This window comes from Octodon degus, unplaced genomic scaffold (assembly GCF_000260255.1).
Source record: "Octodon degus isolate 3935 unplaced genomic scaffold, OctDeg1.0 scaffold00052, whole genome shotgun sequence".
Taxonomy (NCBI): domain Eukaryota; kingdom Metazoa; phylum Chordata; class Mammalia; order Rodentia; family Octodontidae; genus Octodon; species Octodon degus.
This window is the reverse complement of record NW_004524628.1, coordinates 5,672,579-5,693,671: the sequence shown is the minus strand read 5'-3', so window position 1 is coordinate 5,693,671 and position 21,093 is coordinate 5,672,579. Positions and strand designations below refer to the sequence as shown.

Here is a 21,093-nt window from a genome sequence, read left to right as displayed (position 1 = left end):
AAGGAAAAACTACTCAATATGAATAAGAAATTATAATAAATTTATTACTTTAAATAATTCAGGCTGGGGATATAGCTCAGCGGTACAGTACCTGCCCAGCAAGCCACAAGGTCCTGAGTTCGATTTCCAGCACCAAAATTTAAAATAAATAAATAAATAAATAAATATCCAGGCTGGAATAGGAAGGGAAATGAAACTAGGAAAGATTAGGGAAGTATCAAAGGCTTAGAAAGTATAGGGCTTGATTTAGTAGGAAGGTGGAGAGATTAAAAAAAATACAGATAAAAGGCAAATTTCAGAGTTTAGGATTTGGACGTAGTGAGAAACCTCGGTTATATTCCTTAGGAGTAGGAAAGCCAAAAGACTACCTGTGGCATCAGCATGTGTAAGATGCTCAAATCTAACTGCAGGAAGAGAGCAAGGAGCAGAGTGAAATATAAATGTGTGCCAGGTGTTAAGACCCATGAACACAGAGGTAAAGCATCCCAGAGGCTGGCAGAAAGCGTGGGCATGGGCATGGGCAAGGACAGGGGCTAGGCAAGGTAATGCGGGGAGAAGTTACTGAAATAAACTAGGTATTTTTTCCAAGACATAAGTCATTTAAAAATTGTTTTTAAAATTTTCTCATTGAAACTGTCAGTATAATGACAGTTACTTGGAGTCACATTATTCCTTTAATTTTTTCACAGAGAACATTCCATTTACTATGTAGTTCCCGGTCTTCGGGACACATTCTGAGTAACATGTGTGTTATCACAGTAGTTTCAGTTGGGCAAAACTTGCTGCCCATCAGACTTGAATTTAATTTATCACATATTTCCAGCGGCAGCCAATGATCAGGTGCTTCGATCTTGCAGACTACGATTCTTCCATTCTTTATGTCTAGAAATACTCTGACCTCAAAATGTGCCTGCTCGTACAACACATTAAAGGTAGTGTTTACGCTAAACTTTGGAGTCCTGCCATAGATCCACTCCCAAGTTTGTAGTTCTTTGGCTTTGCTGTTTAGTCCAGGAAACAGTGTCTCATCTGTTGGGTTGATGAGGTGGATGTGATTGTCAATTTGATGATAAGCAGCATACTCGGCAGCAATAGCCTCCATCAGCACTTCACAGGTCAGAGTGGGATCTTTTTCTAGAAGGTTTTTCACCACAGCCGGTATGCTAGCAGTGGCGTTGCTCTTGATCCCCTGGGATGGGCTCTTCAGCAAAGCAGACAAAGTGGTCCTGTCAGTACTGCATAGCAAGGTGCAGTGGTGGTAAGCAGTGGTCCTGCCGATCTTAGCAGCTGTTCCCGAGATCTTAAACTGCCCATCAAGTAACAGGTCAAATCTTTTTGTGGCCTGCACATCCAGCTGGGGTTGGACAGTGTTGAGAGCCCTCACAATTAACTTCAGGTTTTCCATTCTATCATACTTGGTTTTGGTGGTAAAGAAAGTGAGGTTGATGTTGCCCATGTCATGGTACACGGTTCCTCCTCCGCTCAGTCTCCGAGCCAGTTTGATGCCGCCCTCTCTCATGAGAGTCAGGTTACATTCCTGCCAAGGGTTCTGATGTCTCCCAATCACAAGAGAAGGCGAGTTCCTCCAAAAGAAGAGAATCGGCTTGCCTTCTAGGTTCACATGGTCGTGGATCCAGTCTTCCACAGCTAGATTTTGATAAACATCATTGGAAACAGACTGCAAAATGAGTCCACTCTTTACTGTGTTTTTAAAGCCAGCAGCCGGAACTTTGTGATTACAAAGCAACTGAAAACAATTCCTCATTGAAAATGGGATCAGCATGCCTTTAAAAGTGGAAGACAAACAAATTAACTCAATGAGAAAAGAAAAACTAAATTCTACTTTCTAGCTATTGATAACTGGCTATTTGACCTAGACTTATGTAAGTACCCACCGAGGTTGTTTTTCTTCCCTTTTATCATTACCTTTTAGCAACGCTCCAGGAGTGCTCCAGGAAATAAATGAAGATAAACTTCATGTAACTTCAGTTGATGTGTAATGAGGGCACGGATATTTTTGAAGCAATAAATACACATCAGATCCATTATGTCACACATCTCAAAGCCAAACAAATTAGACTCCCAGGTAATACACAATCATAAAGAAAATAACAGGTAAGCAAATAAATAAATAAATAAATAAATAAAATAATCCATAATCCCACCCTCCTGGAGATAGCCACAATTAACATTTTGGCATGAATAATCCATTTTATTTCTGTGCATGTAAACACACCCAGAAAACATTTCCCCCCCAAAAGTGTAATTTTACTGTTATTTTAGTATTTCATTCTATGTATTTTTAAGAGAAGGTCTCAGTGTATTGCCTAGGCTGGCCTTGAACTCCAGGGCTCAAGTGATCCTCCTGCCTTAGCCTCTTGAGTAGCTCAGATTATAGACAGTGTCATCATACTCAGCTTATTTAAAACTAAATCCATTTTCATCTCAGCTTTAATGACTGTGCAATATTTCATTGTTAATGTGCCAGTCTGCTCAGGCTCTCGGTCTCTATTAGGTTGTTTCTAGTTTTCCGTGTCATCAACAATGTATTCAGGAACATCACTATGGAAAGAGAAATGTCCTTATGAATTGTGTCTTTATAATGTTTTAAAAATAATTCCTATTTGACTTTGAGATATATATGGTTTATTGCTAGGATAACTTGTATTTAGTCAATATTAAATTAGGATGAACTCCCTAAAGTCAGAGAAAATCAGAGTATGTGGACTCATATGGAAAGGCTATGAATAAATTCATGTTTGGACAGCTTTACAAACTACACATCAGCAGTGTGACTGAAGTCTAGGAGGAAAATTGCACTATCCATGAGAATGAAGCACTCTGACTACTTAGCATCTTTAAATCATTCCATTTCAATTCTTGGCAAGCTTCTAGTTTTCCTCTAGGAGAAAGAACTAGGAATAGAGTGGGTTGTTTCTTTGTTTTTGTTGTGTTTTGCTTTTTTGAGATAGGCTCATGCTGTCTAGGTCAGGCTGGCTTTCAACTCACTGTGTAGCCCAGGCTGGTTTCTAATTCTTAGCAATCTTCCTGCCTTAGCCTCTGGAGTGCTGGGATTACGGGTATGCACCACCGTGCCTGGCTGAGTGGATTTTAATTATTATTATTTCTTTTTTAGTTCTGGAGGATAAGGCCAGGGTCTTTGCACTGAACTACCTCCTAGATTTTTAAAAAACAATTTTTTTTTAAAAGCCAGGATCTTAATTTTTTTTTTTTTTTTTTTTAAGCCAGGGTCTTAGTTGCTCAGGCTGATCTCAAAAATTTTGATCCTCCCATCTCTGCCTCCCAAAGTTCTGGGAGTACAGGCATGCACTACCATGCCAAATTCAAGTGGATTATCAGAGACCATTACTAGGCCAAACTAGTTTGGTAATGTCCTAGAAGTGTAATTCCTAGGTTAAAGAGTCTTCACACTTTTATCACTTGACATTTTTTTTTAAAATTATGTTAAAAAAAAAAAAAGCTGAGCCAGTTTACACTCCCTCTGTTTAAGAAAGATCTGGCGAGGTTTCCAAGAAGCAGAGTTTCTTGAACTGTATCTTGAAACTGGACAGTTTTCCAGGTTGATGGGAGTAGCACACTGCAGGCACAAAGGCAGGCAGCGGGATAACAGTAATGAACATTCTGTGGACTCGTTCCTTTTTTTTTTTTTTTTTCCTTTTTGGTGGAACTAGGGATTGAACTCAGACCCTTCCGCTTGCTAGGGAAGTGCTTATTCTACTGAGCCATCTCCTCAGCCCCTATGGACTCCTTCCCCTAAGGGACACAACAGCTGCACTACCTGTATCCTAGCTCCCCCGAGGCCTCTGGCTACACTGTCCTAGGAAGTCTCTACACTCAGATTGTATCTTTGGTTAATCTTTTTGTTCGTAAATCTGTATGACTGAGTACCATAAAGTTCTGCATTCATTCAACAAACATTTACAGAGCATCCACCAGACACCAGGTAGTGGGGGGACAGAGAAGAGAGAAAACAAATTCATGTCCAGTTCACGAAAGCCTCTGTTGCTGAACAGTTTAGTATTTGAACAGAAGTGTCTAGCAAAATATTGCTTCCGTTTGAGAACTCTGCATGGGATGAGGAACATGACTACAGCCATTTTCCCCAGAGTTGTGGAACAAATTAAATAATACACACACACACACACACACACACACAAAACAGGCTTAAATTTTAATCCTGGCTCTGCCACTTACTAATTGGCTAACTTTAGTCTAACTTGTAGCTGCTCCATGTGCCCTGGGGCCCATGGGAGGATTGAATTAAAGGTACTTTAATTACACTTCCATATCCAGCAATCCCAAAACCTTGTACCACAAATTCCTTCAAAAATATTGTAGTACATGTTTGCAGTACATAATATTTTCATTCCTTGTGGGGAGTTGGTATAGAACATATCTCAATTGCTTTCATAACACATAACACATCATGTACATAACACATCTCCATTCCTTTTTTGTCCCGTCCCTCCCCTCCCCATCTCTTGATCCTTTTCTCCTTTGAGAAAGATCTATCTGCCTACATCCTATTACCTATTTTTATTTTGCTCTTTATTTATACTTTGGGTTTCTCATATAACTGTCTTGCCTCAGCCTTTACAGTCCTGGGTTTATAGGCATGTGCCTGTCTTGAAGCAGGCCATGTATTTCTTTTTTTTTTTTTCGGAACTGGGGATTGAACTCAGGCCCTTGCGCTTGCCAGGGAAGCGCTTATTCCACTGAGCCATCTCCCCAGCCCCAGGCCATGTATTTCTGATAACATATCTTAATGTTATGGCGTAAACCACTCATGACTGGTCAGTGTGAAGTGTATTGAGATGATAGATATTATTATGGGATTTCTCCCTTCACATGTCTCTTTTCCTGTTCATATGGTTCTAGTCATATAATGGGTATTTCCTCACATGTACAAAGATAGCCTAATAAAGACACACCAGAATGGCATTTTCCTTGATAAATTAGCTATATCCACAATACATTGTCCTACACCAAGATTATATGCTTGGTCCCAGAACTGAGCCAATTCATCTACTGATATAATTCATATATCTTAATAGTGCTCAAAATATCTCTATATACCCAGCCATTTTGTATAGTGTTAATAAAACACAACAAAGGAATTAATGTTACAAATTCTGCTTTGTCCTTGGCACTTGGGATCCATCAGAAAGCCAAATAAATAAAGGTAATGAAAAAGAAAGAAAGAAAAGGTAGGGCTTGGAAGAAAAGTTTGGAACCAGGTATGTGAGTCCATTTTCAGTAGGGCTGTTAGGCCAGATCTTATCAAAATGGCAACATGTGAGCAAAAGTAAGAGTTAGGCTGAATGCCCACCATGTGTCAGAAACCATTCTAGGTGTTTGAACTCATAAAACAAATAAATTGGCCTTGGTGAGGATGTAACCTTTTGATTGAGCCCTAAAGTATGAGAAGGAATATAAAGTGGAAACAAAGGAACATCCCAAAATCCTGAATACCAGTTACCTGTACTGATTTAGAGAACCATAGGCTATACCGATAATGAGTCTACTTACTTGCTCATGAGCCAGTTTATACTCAGTTTTGTGAATACACAATCAGAACAAAAGGATTGAGCTAAACAATTTCAGCGTGTGATGGATTGGGCCCTAAGGAAATCATCTCAACTCTTGGGCCCTGGGAAAATCCTCCAGTTAAGTCAGGACACTGTGTACTCCCTCTGAGGCAAATACACCTTCCTTGTTTTATGTTCCTGTCACAGACAGATCCCTGAATGAATCATATACTCTCTACTTGTCAGTGTGTAGTAGACCTTTGAAAGACTGGTAAAATTTTGTTTCTTTAATCTCTATTTTCTTTTATTTACTAGCTTTACAGAAAATAAATACATGAAAAAATGTTCAACGTCAATGGCCAGTCAGAGATGTAAATTAAAAGAACACTGAGATTGCATCCCACTCTAGAAAGAATGGCTATAATCAAGAAATCAACCAATAACAAATGGTGGCTGTGCTGTAAGGGAAAAAGGAACCCTTCTCCACTGTTGGTGAGAGCATAGACTGGCACAACTACTGTGGAAATCCGTGTGGAGATTCTTCAGAAAAGTAACCCTACTTCCACCTGACCCAGTTATTCTTGTTCTTGGTACCTTCCCAAAAGAATTAAAAGTACAAAACCACAGCAATATATGTACTGTACACCCATATTTATAACACACTCATGCTCTCTGCTTGGAAACAACCCGAATGGATGAATGGGTAAAGAATTTTTTTTTTTTTTATACAATTGAGTACTACTCTGCTATTAAAAAGGGAACGTTTAGGGCTGGTGAGATAGCTCAGCAGCCTTAGTGCCGGCTTAGGCAAGCTCAGGGACAGGGGTTCATTCCAGCACCACATGCCGCACGGGCCCCGCCCCCTGGCATGTGGAGCTGGCCAGAGACTGTGCATGCCTGTAATCCCAGGGCTGGGGAGGCTGAAAACAGGAGGATCAGTACGAGTCGAGCTGTGTAGTGAAAGCCTGAACCAAATACGTAAAAATTAAAAAAAAAAAAGGTAAACTTGAGACATTTCTAGGTTTTAAATGGATGCACCTTATGATCTTACTCTTTTGTGAAATAAATCAGACACACCTGTAAATAGCACACTCTCCGGTGTTAGAAATCAAAAGGGTAAATAAGGTCCAAAATGTGTAACGGACACTGGGAAATAGGAAGAAAATGTTAAAATAGGAAGGAGAACAAAGAAAAGGGAGGGAGAAAGGAAGGGAAAAGTGACACATGGAAACAAAGCTTTCTGAGAACGAGGAGGGGGAGAAAGGGTAAAGGGAGGGGTAAAAGAATCAAGTTATATTATGTACAGATGTAAATTCCCTATGATGAGTGTGATCATTAGGCATATCTAAAATGCACCAATAAAATTTTAAAAATTACTAGCTTTATTTTTTCCTCAGGATATTCTTATATACTCATTCTTGACATTGTGCACTGGCCAACTTGGTATTCCACCACCAAAACAATCGCCATCCATCATCTTTCTAGGCAGGCCCGGCTTTCTCTTTATTTTTCCCCCACTACTAGGCATTGAACCCTGCGGCACTCACTCTGCCACTAAGCCTTACCCTCAATCCTTTGAGAGAAGGTCTCAATATACTTGCCCAGGCGGACCTCAGATTTGGAATCTTCCTGCCTCAGCCTCGAATATAGATGGGACTACAGGCATGCCTGGCCCCTGCTTCTACATAAAACCTTTTCAAGGCTTTCTTGCCACCTCCCTTGCACTGTCATTTATCCGCAGGCTCATCGCGCTCCTGTGCACGTTCTGTCCCCCATTTTTAGCTGTGGCCGCGCACACGGCTTTTTCAAGCTGTTCACCCTCCCTTAGATCCGTGTCAGCCCTTCCTAACAGGGACAGTGTCAGGTCCCTGGTGCTGAGGGTAAAACACAGGGCCTTTACCTCTCACCTCCGCGGGCCAGAGGTGACTCAGGCGCACGTGGTTCCCAGCCCCAGGGTCCTCAGGCCCCACCCGCCGCCCATCGCGATCTCCACCACCCACTTCACTCCACAGCGCCCCGAGATATCCGCTTCCGGTTTTACCCACCCGCTACTTCCGGTCGCGCGGGTCCTCTAGCCGTCTAGTGCCGGGGAAGGTCGCGGGGACCCGGGGCATCCACAGACCGCGAGGGCACCCTGACCACGCCCACTCCCCTTGTGGGCGGAGACTGCGACAGGGCCCGCCTCCTAATGGCCAGTCCACCGGACGCCCCACCCATGGCCCCGCCCCCGAGAGCAGGCGCCGACCCGGGAGCGCACCGCCTCCAGGTGTCCAGCGCTGTTGCTGTCTCACGGTGCTCCACGTTTCCCTGACCTTTCGAGGAGGGACGCAGGCCACGTACTAATAAGAACCACTAGTTAATAAAAGATCAGCTTACTTTTACGAAGTTATTGGTGATATAAAATGGTAGTTTACACAAGATAAAGTATTAAACTTGGGAAGAAGTATTTTCTAACTCTGAAATAGATGCAGTCTCCGGAGCAACATTCTAAAAGAAAGACGTACCACATGAAATGCTTCTGAAAAGATGCAATTTATTGGTCTTTTGCTGAGTTTACCTGCAGTGACCTTTCGCAGAGCAGAAATGAAAACTTTAGGAAGATACAGTGCCAAACTGAAAATGCAACACACAGAAGTGGTACACCAGACATAGTGTAAAATACTGATGACAAATTGCTAGGACACTTCATTTTAAAACCACTCATTAATGAAATAATGAAATTCTTTACAATTACAGAGAAATGCTTCAGGGTCACTTAAGTACTGCCGCAAAGAACTCTTTTTATGAAAGTTGGAATATAATCCCAGAGAAATCTGCCTTGAATTTGGAAGTTTTTTTTCTCCCTAACCTGACGGACTGCCTTTTCAATATGCACCATCAAAAGATGTAGTTTAAGATGATTCATAGATAGTGAAAAATAAAACACATCTTCCTTCATTTTGTTAGGTGTTCCTAATGCTGTTCGGTCTCAATAACACCTCTTAATTGAAAGCCATTTTTGGTTTCTTTGGTAACGCATACATGGTATTTCATTCCACATCTGTCATTTCTGTTCCATCTCTTTCTTTAATATATTCCACTGAAACCAAAGCTTTCTCTGAAAGAGATCCTGTGCCAGTCCCTTCAAGTTTTGTGAAGTTCTCTTGGTTTGTGTCTTCTAATCTTATTTTCTTGGTGTTCTGAAATAATCGAGTGACCGGCCCCAAACTGCTTTTCTCAGTCCCTTGTATTAAGTGATCGTCTACTTTTGCATCCACTTGAATGGCAGATATCCGAGTAGATTTACTAAGAGGAAATCCCATTGGGTAATTTGGAGATGGCTTTTTAAAGTAGTACGAATGTATCTTCAATTTGATTACTGAAAAACAAAAATAGAGGTGAGAAGTCAATACAATAGGAATCTCAACAACTGCATGGCGGTGTTTGTTTGAAATGTCACAGAGATGCTACAAATATAAATAAAATTGCTCTTTATCATTTAGCACTTACTTTTTTAACTTACATTTTCTTTATAGGAAGGTTTGTACAGTCATTAAAAAGAAATTTGCCTAATTTACTATTTATCACCTTCCAGCAAATAACAGAACTTCTCTTAGTCTTCTCTGTCATTCTTACTAGCAATACTTTTAAATTCATTATTAATAGTTTAAATAATTACCAAAGGGAAAGCACTCTGCTATGTAGGTACTCTGCAAAAAGAAAAAAAAAAAATCCAATGATGATATGGAAGGGCTGGAGAGATAGCTTGGAGATCTAGAGGTGTAAGCATCTGTCTGGCAAGCATAAGGACCCAGGTTTGAGCCCTGGTACTAAATGCCAGGCAAGCTCCGTGCCAAGCTGGCCACCAAAACTGGCCATGGTGGCACATGCCTGTAATCCCAGCACTGGGGAGGCTGAGACAGGAGGATCCCTATGATCTGAGCTGCATAGTGAGACCCTATACCAAGTTAATTTATTAAAAAATTAAAAACAGGATGGGGAGATAGCTCAGTAGAATAAGTTCAATCCTCAGTCCTGCCCAAAAAAAAAAAAAAAAAAAAATACATGGAACTTAAGGATCCTCACCTGTTGAGAAAAGTGAGTATGTAAACTTGAGTGAGATTTTCGGAGAGGTTTCCAAAGAGGGATGAGGGCTACATCAAGGGTCACAGATAGGCTCTGAAAGGTGGATAGAAATTTGCAATATAATATGTCTTACACTCTCTCAGGAAGATTCCTAGAAGGGAAACAGCTGCATCAAATTGAATTTCTAGCTTGTTTTTTTTTTTTTTAATTTTTAAAATTTATTTATGTGTGTGTGTGTGTGTGTGTGTGTGTGTGTGTGTGGCCAGCTCAGCCCACCAGGGGGCGGGGCTGGCTGGCATGTGGTGCTGGGGGATTGAACCGTGGTCCCTGTGCTTTGCTAAGCTTGTTCTAAGTAGGTGCTTTAGACCACTGAGTCATCTCACCAGCCCCATCTAGCTTGTTTTTTGAGGCTGCATTACAAATTTTTTTAAAAATCCCTCGAAATTCTGTTTATGTTCTCATTGAGTATCAGTGTTTAACCTGTTACAGAGTCCTTGGGCTGTTGTAGTATCCTTCATATAGTGGGAATTCAAACGTTAACTGTTAGATAAATAGTACAGATTTGGCTTCCTGGGAATCAAAAACAACTACATTTTAAAAAGAACTCTTGTGAAACACTGAAACATAACTATTCCTGTTATATTTGGAACTTGGAGATGAATATATTTTCCCCATTAAAGAAATATCTAACACTGTTTTTAAGTTAAAAAAACCTGAGTTTATTTTATTCTTTGGTTTTTCATCTTTAATTAAGAAGGAAACACTCCCATCAAAAAGGCATAGTTTGAAGTTAATGGAATAGCTGAGTGGCAGGGCACTTGCCTGGCAGTGTTAAGGCGAGTTCAATCCCAGCACCAAGAAGAACAGCATAATTTGAATTCAATCATGAGGAAGCAATCACACTGAGAGACAACCAAACTGAGAGACCTTCTATAGAACAAGGTTGGTCTAGGAACTGCAATGAATGTTCCTGAGTTGAAAGGGAGAAGTATACTGCACAGACTATTTGAACAATTGGGAAATCTGGATATAGATGGTCTGTTAGATAATATTAGGTCAACAGTAAATGCTATGGATATTATAATTGTATTGTGGTTATCTGAATGAATGTCTTTGTTCTTAAGAAATACATGCTGAAGTAGGGTTGCAGGATCATAACTGCAACTTGTTCTCAAATTGTTTAGCAATGTATAGTTTGACAGATAAATATAGAAAGGAAGATATGCAAAATATTAACTATTGAAGCTAGGTGCTAAAAAATGTTGAGTATTATCCTTGTTACAATTCTATAGATTTAAAACTTTTCAAAGTATAAAATTAGAAAACAAAACACTATAAAACAATCAACAAATGTAAAATAACTTACATAATTACCAATATGCATATTAAGTCCTTCTAATTGATTGCAGAAGGGCAAACAATAAGAAGGTAGATTTATTCCTACGAGTCTTTCCTTACCTTCCCCAGAGTCTTGAAGACATAAAGGAGAAACATGTCATTTGGGGCATTTGAATTGCCATTCGAGAAGAAATCTTGAATGTATGTGGAAGAATAAAAGTCTATGAGAACCTAAATCAATTTGGCCAAAAAACCCCAAAACAAAACAAAAAAACCCGAAGAGACTCATCTTACCAAGTACTAAGATGTGGCACAAAGAAAGTAATCTTATTTGGGTGCAGGAACAAATAAGTGACCAAAAAGCACACACTAGAACTTCAACTTGAACCTAGTTATGCTCAGGCACTATAAGGCAAAGGAGATAAACACACTAAGTTTAGCATGTTTTTTGTTTTTGTTTTGTTTTGTTTTTAGTTTAGCATGTTTTGTGAGTACTGGATTACTGTGTGAACCCATGATGGGATCATGTAGGAATCCTGCAACAGATTCCTTATCATATAAGGATCTTACAAAGCAGAACCCTTATCTTATATATGGAAGTGGACTCCAAAAGCAGAAAAGACCTAAATGTGAATGTTAGAACTATAAACGTAACAGGAGAAAATGTAGCACAATGTATTTATCATAATGAGTCTTCTTGAACATGACATTAAAGCTTAAACAATAAGGGGAAAACATTTGATTATAATCTTATAATTACACAACTCTTCTTAAAAAATATTCTTTGTTTTTAAATCTTTATTCATTTATTTGGTGCAGGGTCTCACTACGCAGTTCAGACTCATAGTGATCCTCCTGTCTCAGCCTCCCCAGTGCTGGGATTATGGGCGTGCACCACCACGCCTGGTTTCAGTGGGCCTGCACAGCATGCAGTACTGTGGTACCAGCGATTGAACTAGGTCCTTGCACTTGCCAGGCAGGCAGTTAGGTCGCTGAGCTATCTCCCTGACTCATAATTACACAATACTATTCAGTGAAAAGTAAACATGAAAGATAGATACAAAATTGGAAGGAGGTATTTTCTTTGTAAAGATGACAGGGGATTTAATAACTAGTATTAAAAAGAAATTCCAGAAATCAACAAGGAAAAGGAAAACCCAAAAGAAGATGGACAGAGTATATAGAGACATAACTCATTCCAAGTGGGTTATGAATACATAAAGAGATATCAAGCCTAGGTGGCATCAGAAATCCAAGTTAACTACCATCAGAGTGGTAGAGTTTAGAAAAGTAGACAATACTGAGTATTAGAATGTGGGATGACGGGAAACCATGTGGTGGAGTCATTCTTAACTCCACTTTTGTATATCACAGACAAACTGTTAATGAACCCTGTTTCTACTTCCAGCCTTGTAACTGTCATGGTTTTGGTTCTGTCACAGTTTGTGGGGCAAAGGTTCATGTGTAATGGTTTGGTCTTTAATGTAGCACTGTTCAGAGGTGGGGCTTTGGCAGTGACTGGACTATAAGAGCTCTGACTTTATCAATGAATTAATCCATTGGAAGATTCATAATTTATGGCATTATTGGAAAATGATGAAAACTTAGGAGGTGGGAGATACTTGAAGGGAATGGATCACACAGGTATAGGTATACTCTGGGATTGTCTTGTCCCCAGTCCCTTCCTCTCTGGCTCTATTTTACTGCTTCCTGGCCACCATGAGGTAAGAAGCTTTGATTCACCCTGCCCTCTGCCATGATGTTCGGCCTCGTCTCATGTTCAAAGCAGTGGGGTTGAGCTACCTGGACCAAAATCTCTATAATGACATGAGCCAAAATAAATCTTTCCTTCTTTTAAGTTGTTTTCCTCAGGTATTTTGTCACAGCACTGAAATGCTGCCTAACACACACTATCCTTCCCCAATGTATAGTCTTCAAATAGTATCTGATAGGAGGCTTCTAAATAGTAAGACAGATCACATCAGCCCTCCAGCCATGTTAGTTGCTTCCCATCTCACAGCAAATCTGGTCTCCGGATGTGCTTGGCAGAATGATGGCCACCAAAGCTCAGCAACCCTTGAGGTGGGAAAATTATTCTAGATTAACTGAATGGTACCAATCGAATCACAGGGGTCTTCTTAAGTAAAAGAGGATGAGAAGAATATCAGTGTTAAAGTGAGATATGTGAGAAAAATTTGCTGACTACTGTTGGCTTTAAAGATCGGTGGGGACCACAAGCCAAGCAATGTGGAAATTTTATGAAGTTAGGAAAGGAAGGAAACAGATTCTTCCCCAGAGCTTCCAGAAGAACAGAGGCTCTGCTGACCTCTTTATTGGGCTAGAGCACAGAGAGATCCATTTTGAGTATCTAACTTCTGGAACTGTATGATAATAAATTTGTGTTGTCTGTGGCAAAGTGTCACAGCAGCAACAGGAAGCTCATTCCGCAGCTCACGCCCTCTTCAATCTCTCTCATTCTATGGCAGTCCTATGAACTCACTGAGAATCTCCAAACATGTGCTACGCTGTACTCTCATCTGCTTCAGGGCCCTCGCGATCACAATTTTTGAATTCCAAGCCACTCCCATTGAGGCTAATCAATGACAGAGCCTCAAACAAGGAAGAGCTGGCAGACTTGTGCTTCCTGCACAGTGGAATAACAGGAACCAGATTGATCCTGATGCTTTAACCATGTACTAAAAATCGACAACAATACATGAAGTGATGTATTTTAAATTTGGGACAACAGGCAATGTAAGGGAATGATTCCTAAGGAAAGGGAATAAAAAAATTGTCTCATGGAATGGCTAAGTGCCTGGAATTTCTCAGGTGTCCACACAAGAAGGGGGTCCAATGGAGTCTGGTCACTTTCATGAATTCAGAGGATAGTTTGGGGAGACCAGGTGGCTAGAATCTGTGGAGAGAGGAGAGAGGCAAAGAGTGAGAAAGCACTCTAGAGGTCTTCAGAGGATTCCCCTCAACTCTTCAGCTGAGTACTGGTGAGGGAATGTGAAGAAGAAAGCTTCTGAGGCCTGAGAGAGAACCGCCAAAAAGGAGAAGGCAGAATAATTGTCACTGGAGCTCACACAGGACCAAGAATAGTCTATGTTCCCACCAGTGAGGTGGCAAGGCATCCTGATATTTGAGGCATTGGGTAGAGTATATAGAAAGGTATTAGCTTAGCTGTAAAGCCAAAAATGGCCTGTATTTAATGGCTACATTGGACTTAGAAATTTTAAAAGTTAGCTTCTAGCTTGGAGTAGTGTTGAATGCCCGTACTTCCAGAATTCTAGGAGACTGAGGCAGGAGGAATGCAAGTTTGGATCCAATTTTGGCAATTCAGCAACTTATTGAGAAGCTGTCTCAAACAAAACAAAACAAAACAAAAAACCCCACCCAAAAACAAATAAAAGTTGGGGATGTATGTAGCTCAGTGCAAAGGCCCTGGGTTCAATTCCTGGTACCAAAAGTAACTGGCCACTAAGTAGCATTATCTAATACCACTGTAGTGATGAAAATACACACAGTATTCTATATCTGCATCATCCGATTTGGTAGCCATTAGCCACAAGTAGCTTCTGGGATGTGAAACGTGGATAGTACAAATGAGGAAGTGAAATGTAAGTAATATAAATTTAAATAGTCACATGTAGCTCATGGCTACTATTTTGGATGGTACAGATCTAAAGGGTCAAATTGCTCCCAAGTACCTTAACCAAATCTAGGAAGAAAGCCAAACATATGTAAATTCTAACCCTCCCTCCCTCCCTCCCTTTCTCCCTCCCTATCTCCTGTTTCCAATACTTAGCATTGAATCAAAACTTAGCTCTATGACAACATACAGAAAATTCTAACTTATAACCAGGAGGAATAAAAGTAGACGTGAATCCACAAATTATACAACAGAATTAATATATGAATACCTTAAAACATATTCTATATATATTCCATGTCTGGAAGAAGGTGGTATAAATCATGAACATGATATAGTATGAAATGTAAGATTTCTTTTAAAACATCAAATTCCTATACATGAAAAATAAATGTTTGCCATGAAAACTATGGGTGGGACCAACTGCCAAAGGAAAGAAATAGCACCGAAAGGCTCAGTTGTAGGGTGCTTGTCTAGCATGTATGAACCTTGAGTTCCATCTTCAGCACTGCAAAATTCTATGTATAGGTATACATCCTACAGAGAAATAGAAATACATACATATATTCATATAATATATAAATACAACTACATTTAAGTATATAGATATGTTTACACAGATCTGTCTATATATAATCACATAGATAGGTAGCTATAGATACATGAGGATATATAAGCATATAGCAATAGGAACAATCTGATCAAAAAAGACACAGAGCCTCAGTGAGCTGGAGGACTCCACACATTGCTCAATGTATGTGTATTTGAAGTCTCTGGTTTTTTGGCTCGAGGGGACCAAGGGGCACAGAAAGAAAAAAGTCAAAATAGATTTTTGTACTTGAAACCTTTGAAATGATGGAGAAGCTAAAGGACTACAAAACCTAGATCTCAGAACTATGAATAAGGTGCATGTTACAGGCGAGGCAGGTTACTATACAAGGCTTAACTGGGGTAGGTTGGAACTCTCACAACTCCTTGGGTTTACAGAGAAGAAAAGACATTTTCATTTTCTTGGGTTAGGGGAGTAAACCATCACTCCTTGATAGGAAAAGAAAGGAACATTTTTATGTACTCTTTTGGCCCTAAAAAGATCTGAGACTGGGCGTGGTGGTGCGCACCTGTGATCCCAGTGCTTGGCAGGCTGAAAACAGGAGGATCACTATGAGTCTGATCTGTGTAGTGAGACCCTGTAGACCATGTACTAAAAAATACATAAAAAAGATCTTTCCCCTACATTATTTTCAAAGAATCTATAGTAACATCTAGGTGGCATAGGTTACTCTTCTCCATTTTCTGTAGTGGTAATCCTTCTCCTCCCTAAGACCTCCACTTCAACTGAAAGAATTTTGTTTGGTTGGTTGTTAGTGCTGGGCAGTGAATCCTGGCATCCTGCCGCTCAGCACCTTGCTCTATCACTGGGGCACACTTCAGTTTTTCTATTTATTTTTTAAATTAGATTTTATTAGTACATTTTAGTATACATAACGATCACATTCATCATAGAAAACTTGTGCCTGTACGTGATATAACTTTTTCTCCCATTCCCCTTGTTCCTCCTTCCAGTTTTAAAGTTAGTTAATTCTTTTTGTTTTCAATCACGCTAGGTGAGACTCTTCAAAGTAATCTTAGTGTCTGACAAGAATACCTGATTATACATTATTCTAACTTTTCAGGATGATCTTTTGAGAGCCCATGCTTTTTTTTTTTTTTCTACTTATTTTATCAATTGTATTTCTTTTCAGTCTTTTTCTTTTTGTATTTGGTGTTGGGTCTCACTACACAGCTTGGACTCTTAGTGCTCCTCCTGTTTTCAGCCTCCCCAGCGCTGGGATTACAAGGGCCACCACATCCAGTTTTGGGGGATGGGGTCTGCACAGCATATGGTGCCAGGCAGGGATCAAATCCCAGACCAGGAGCTAGCCTAGGCAGGCACTTACTCTGCTGAACTATCTTGCAGGCCATCTTAGCTTTTTGAGACAGGGTTTCACTACACAGTTCAGGCTGGCCTTGAGCTCACTTTATAGCCCAGGCTGGTCTCCCATTTCAAATGATCATCCTGGCTCAGCCTCCTGAGTGCTGAGATTACAGGTGTGCACCATTGTGCCGGCCCTATCAATTGTATTTCAAAGGAAATGTATTGCTCCCTAGATCTTCTCACTGCTTTAAACTAAGAGACAACTTCATTTTCTTGTACTGTATCTGGTCATATTTAGAAATGATATGGTATATGAAAATAAAAATCGTTTATCATGCCAATACCACTTTGTGGAAAAAGTGAGTATTCAACAGGAAAAACAGGAATTGTTAGTCTGAAACGTGATCCTACTTTTGAAATGCAAAGGTTTGTATCACATCAATTTCTTTAGAGGGGTGCTGTAAGACATCATCTATAAGGAAAGACATTACCACTGTAGTTCAAAAGTTCTTAGAATGAGCGCTTCCTTGGCAAGCGCAAGGGCCTGAGTTCAATCCCCGGTTCCCCGGAAAAAAAAAGGTGGGACATGTTAAGTATTTAGAAACATTAAGAAGTCTATTTTCTTTCAAGCAAGGCTGCAAAACATTGGCAGAACAACGCACAGCTTATTCTTTTTCATTGAAAACCTTATTTCTCCACTTTAGAGTAATTAGCTGCTTTTTCTTTTTTCTGAACAGGGTAAGTTAAACTGAATGTTCCCAGAGTGAAGACTCCTAAATAAACAGAGGCAAGTTTAAACAGTATTAAACGGGAAAAAAAAATCTATACGTTATTAAACATCGCGTAAGGCGTTAGGTATACCTTTTCTTTGTTATCCACGGCCAGTTTTTCTGGAAAGAGGACTCGGAAGGGGACTGATTAGTGGAAGATGGGTTTTACGGTCACCTTCCGCCTCCAGCTTGACTCAACTGTGCAAGGCTGCTGAAGCCTTGGGTCCACGGGCTCCCCAGACAAGAGGCTGCCGGCGCTCACCGGGACATGCGGGTCACTCCCAGGAGTCTGGAGCTGGTGACCGGACCAAGGAGTGGACTTCAAAACTTGCCCTGGCTGTAGCAGAAGCTGTGCCCAAGAGCAGCTGTTCTAATGAACGTGGGTCCAGAAGGATTTCAGATCCCTAGGAAAAGCGCAGAGGAATGACCCTAAAGCACCTAGGTGAGTGTGTGGGAGGAAAACAGTCATGCGCACGCGCATTCTCCCCAGGTGCGGTGTCCCGGAAAAGTCGCGAGAAAGGGGCTGCGCGCTGGTTGCTAGGAGACGGGACGCTCGGGTACGGCGGCTAGGCGCTGCGTGGGCGTGCGCCTGCGCGGCGCGGATGGGCCACGAAGAGGCCTTTCCTAGGTGCCCTGTGAGGCGGACAGGTGGACGTACGCGTCGCTACGTGCGTGTGTGCGCGCGCACGGCTTGTAGTCCCTGAGCTAGGGCGGGTCGAGCCAGGTACGCGTGCGCACAGGGCCCGGGGGCGCGCCGGACGGAAGCGGAGCGAAGGCGCAGGGGAGGTGGCAGAAGAGCCCCCCTCAGGTACGGGGGGAGCGTGAGGGCGGGCCCGACGGCGCGCAGGCCGGCGCCAACCGCCCCCGCCTCCCTCCTGCGGGGTCCCGCCTCCCTCCGCCTCCGCCAGGGCGGGACCAGGCGGATTTGGGGGCGGGAGGGGCGGGGCAAGGGGCGGAGGATGGAGACCCGGCGGGACCTGGAAGGACCGCGGTGGCCCCGGCCCGGCAGTCGCAGGGATGAGCACCGGGGAGGACGGCGGGCCCGAAAGCCTGGGGAGGGCCCCGGAGCTCCAGGTAGAGGCTTCGGAGGTGCGCGGGGGCTGCAGGCGGGGCGGCCCGGGCTGAGTCTCCGCGTCCGGGGCCGCTGCGAGGGCGGGTCGCGGCCCGGGAAGCTCTCCGGGGAGCCAGCCGGGTCCTCGCTGGCGTTCCCTGGGAGTTCAAGGGTGCGCCCAGTTCCTATGGTGACCGCTTCGCTTCCTGCCGCAGCTTGCCGCTTGGTTGTGGAGGGCAGTTCTGCTTACAAACGCTCTGGAGCGGAGCCGAGGAACTTGGAAGTCAGAGATTTGGGAGTTCACCTTGTCTCCTTCTGACTCCCAGTCTTTCCCTTTCGAGTCGACTTTGTGGATTTTGGGAGGCGAAGGACCGAGATAATGTAGGCATTTGCATAAAATGCCATATAATTTGTGTAGAAATTGTACACGGGAAAGGCAGAGTAAGCTGGCTTCTGTTTGAAAAACTATGAAGGTCCCAAATGCAGGCTATCATAGACTTATACCTAAACACTACATATGTCTTTTTTTATTTTCAAATACAATCAAGGATTCTGCTTTCAGGAAAATATTGCATAGATGGGCATCTCAGCATTTTTTCATGCCAGGCCTTTAGGTCACTGGACGATTGCTATTTTAAATTTCCTCTAATAGTTGTCAGCATTTTCAAATACATTTTGTTTACTTGTAAGGAAATACAAAATAACAATCGGTTTGTAAATGAAATGAGATTATTTATAAATAAGCATACTATCACATTCCTGTGTCCATGATAAAACTGGTTCTTGTTTATATATTTTAATTGATTAGTGAACAAAGTCCTTCAGTCTTAACTATTGGAGCACACTATGAAGCTTATTAATGAAATATTTATTTCAAATCTACACTTAGGCATTATTTAATGGTAGCTTTCAAAATATACCTTATTGTATTTGTTTTCTGAAGAAAAAAAAAATTACTGCCTGTAGCCCAATGTATAATCAAGTGTAGAGATTTGTTGAGCTCCTTTCTGCCTTGTTTTGCAATTGCTTAGTGCAGTTTGTTGTAAGCTGGCTTGGTTTTAAACCCTCACGTTTGACATGCAGAGCAGATGCCATTTGCTCATCCCTTTAAGGGTCACAGGCCTTTTTCTCCATAGAGAGAGCTGCTGTCCTGAATTCTTTTTTTTTTTTTTTTTGGGTGGAACCGGGGATTGAACTCAGGCCCTTGCGCTTGCCAGGGAAGCGCATATTCCACTGAGCCATCTCCCCGGCCCCTGCTGTCCTGAATTCTAAGATAACCATGTCTTTTCTTTTTCCTTGTAGTTGTGCCATCTTTGTATAATGTGAATATGCACTTTATAGTTCAATTTGTTTTTGCACTGTATGGAAATAGAATCTCACCAGGTATTCTTTCTGCATCTCTTTTTTTCATTCAGCATTGTGTGTGTGTGTGTGTGTGTGTGTGTGTGTGTGTGTTTATTGGTTTGCAGTGCATAATGAATACATTGATTGTGGGGAGTTGGTACTTGGTCATGATACATCTTAATTCTTTTTATGTCTTCTTTGCCTGCCCTTTCTCCTTCCTATATACCTCTTGGTCCATTAACCTATTTGCAAAGGTTCTATCTCCCTATTTCCTATTGTTTATTATTTTGGGTTTCTCATACGTGATAAAGCATATGATATTTAAGCTTGTGAGTCTGATTCATTTCACACTATTAGAATGCACCTTGAAGATTGTGTTTTTAAGATTTATCCTTGTTGCTTATAATTTCCAGATCTGTATTCCATTGAGTAAGCTGCAGTGTATCTACTGTTGGTGAATGGTCAGGATTTTTTTTTTTTTTAACACTTTTGAATAGTTATGAAAGACAGTGCTGTAAACATATATTTACTTATTTGAGATAAGGTCTTACTGCTGGAGTTATAAGTGTGTGCTACCACACTCAGTGAATATTCTTAAACATGCATCCCAGAAAACTTTTTTAAGTGAGCTACTTGTAGGGTGTCGTGCCACTAATTTCACCACTAAATGAAAATTGTACCACATAGGAAGTTCTTCAAATGTCTACCCTTCGTCTAAACCTTCACTTATCTTTCTTTTTTCATTATTGTCTTGGAGGACGACACAAATCTCTGGATTTCCTCATTTTCTTTCTCCATCAGTTATATTAACGTATCTTAGGGATGATTATTTCTGTACTGTTCCATACCTGAGGCCATGGACTTAAGGACTGAATTTGTAAACTTTTCTGTGTACAGATCAAGTATTCCTTGTCCAAAATGTTTGAGACCATAAGAGGAGACCACATTTCACATTTTTTAGGGGGGTTGAAATATGCATAATGAAACATGTTGGAGATGGAACCTGAGTTTAAACATGAAATTCGTTTAAATTTTATATGTAAATACCTTAAAGATATGGCACATTATTATTTTTTTTTTTTTACTAGGGGTCATTCTACCCATGAGTTCCACCCTTAACCCTTTTTGATTTTTATTTTGAAGTGATCTCACTCAGTTCTCCACGCTGGGCTCAAATTTGTGATGTCTCAGCCTCCCGAGTAGTTAGGATTATAGGGATTTACTACTGCACCCACCTGAAGGTAATCTTGAACAATATTTTTGGTGCACCTACGTTTTGATGTGTTCATACACATGAGTCAGGTAGTCAGGTGTGAATTTTTTTTTTTTTTTTAATTTTTATTTATTTGTGTGTGTGTGTGTGTGTGTGTGTGGCCAGCTCAGCCCACCAGGGGGCGGGGCTGGCTGGC

At 41.2% G+C, this 21,093-nt stretch overlaps 3 protein-coding genes across 15 annotated transcripts in view; 1 reads left to right on the top strand and 2 right to left on the bottom strand.

The window, feature by feature from the left end:
* Positions 1–106: 106 nt before the first annotated feature.
* Lipt1 (lipoyltransferase 1) lies at positions 107–7,677 on the bottom strand. Its single transcript, XM_004633189.2, has 2 exons — positions 7,595–7,677; positions 107–1,785 (listed from the first exon to the last, which is right to left on the bottom strand). Exon 2 carries the CDS (start codon positions 1,781–1,783, stop codon positions 662–664), a length of 1,122 nt encoding a protein of 373 aa, XP_004633246.1. The 5' UTR covers positions 1,784–1,785; positions 7,595–7,677; the 3' UTR covers positions 107–661.
* Positions 7,678–8,091: 414 nt separating this feature from the next.
* On the bottom strand, positions 8,092–17,912 carry CUNH2orf15 (chromosome unknown C2orf15 homolog). Of its 6 annotated transcripts, none has more exons than XM_023717449.1 (3): positions 17,381–17,912; positions 9,615–9,765; positions 8,092–8,907 (listed from the first exon to the last, which is right to left on the bottom strand). In XM_023717449.1, the coding sequence occupies exon 3, from the start codon at positions 8,849–8,851 to the stop codon at positions 8,579–8,581; it is 273 nt and encodes a 90-aa protein (XP_023573217.1). In that variant the 5' UTR covers positions 8,852–8,907; positions 9,615–9,765; positions 17,381–17,912; the 3' UTR covers positions 8,092–8,578. The 6 variants fall into 6 exon arrangements, with proteins under 6 accessions (XP_023573217.1, XP_023573218.1, XP_023573220.1 ...); XM_023717450.1 differs by having other exon boundaries at positions 9,615–9,707; XM_023717452.1 differs by having other exon boundaries at positions 17,552–17,912.
* A 100-nt stretch (positions 17,913–18,012) lies between these two features.
* Positions 18,013–21,093, top strand: part of Tsga10 (testis specific 10) — a 113,264-nt gene continuing 110,183 nt past the window's right edge. For 4 of the 8 annotated variants that reach the window (XM_023717439.1, XM_023717442.1, XM_023717441.1 and 1 more), the window contains exon 1: positions 18,111–18,378. In XM_023717439.1, the coding sequence (XP_023573207.1) occupies positions 18,307–18,378 (72 nt within the window). In that variant the 5' untranslated portion in view covers positions 18,111–18,306. The other 4 variants (XM_004633184.3, XM_023717444.1, XM_023717440.1 and 1 more) reach the window with 3 other exon arrangements.

Excerpts from the sequence above, each read along its gene's own strand:
- Lipt1 (XM_004633189.2), bottom strand. The coding sequence starts at position 1,783 with ATGCTGATCCCATTTTCAATGAGGAATTGTTTTCAGTTGCTTTGTAAT.
- CUNH2orf15 (XM_023717449.1), bottom strand. The coding sequence starts at position 8,851 with ATGGGATTTCCTCTTAGTAAATCTACTCGGATATCTGCCATTCAAGTG.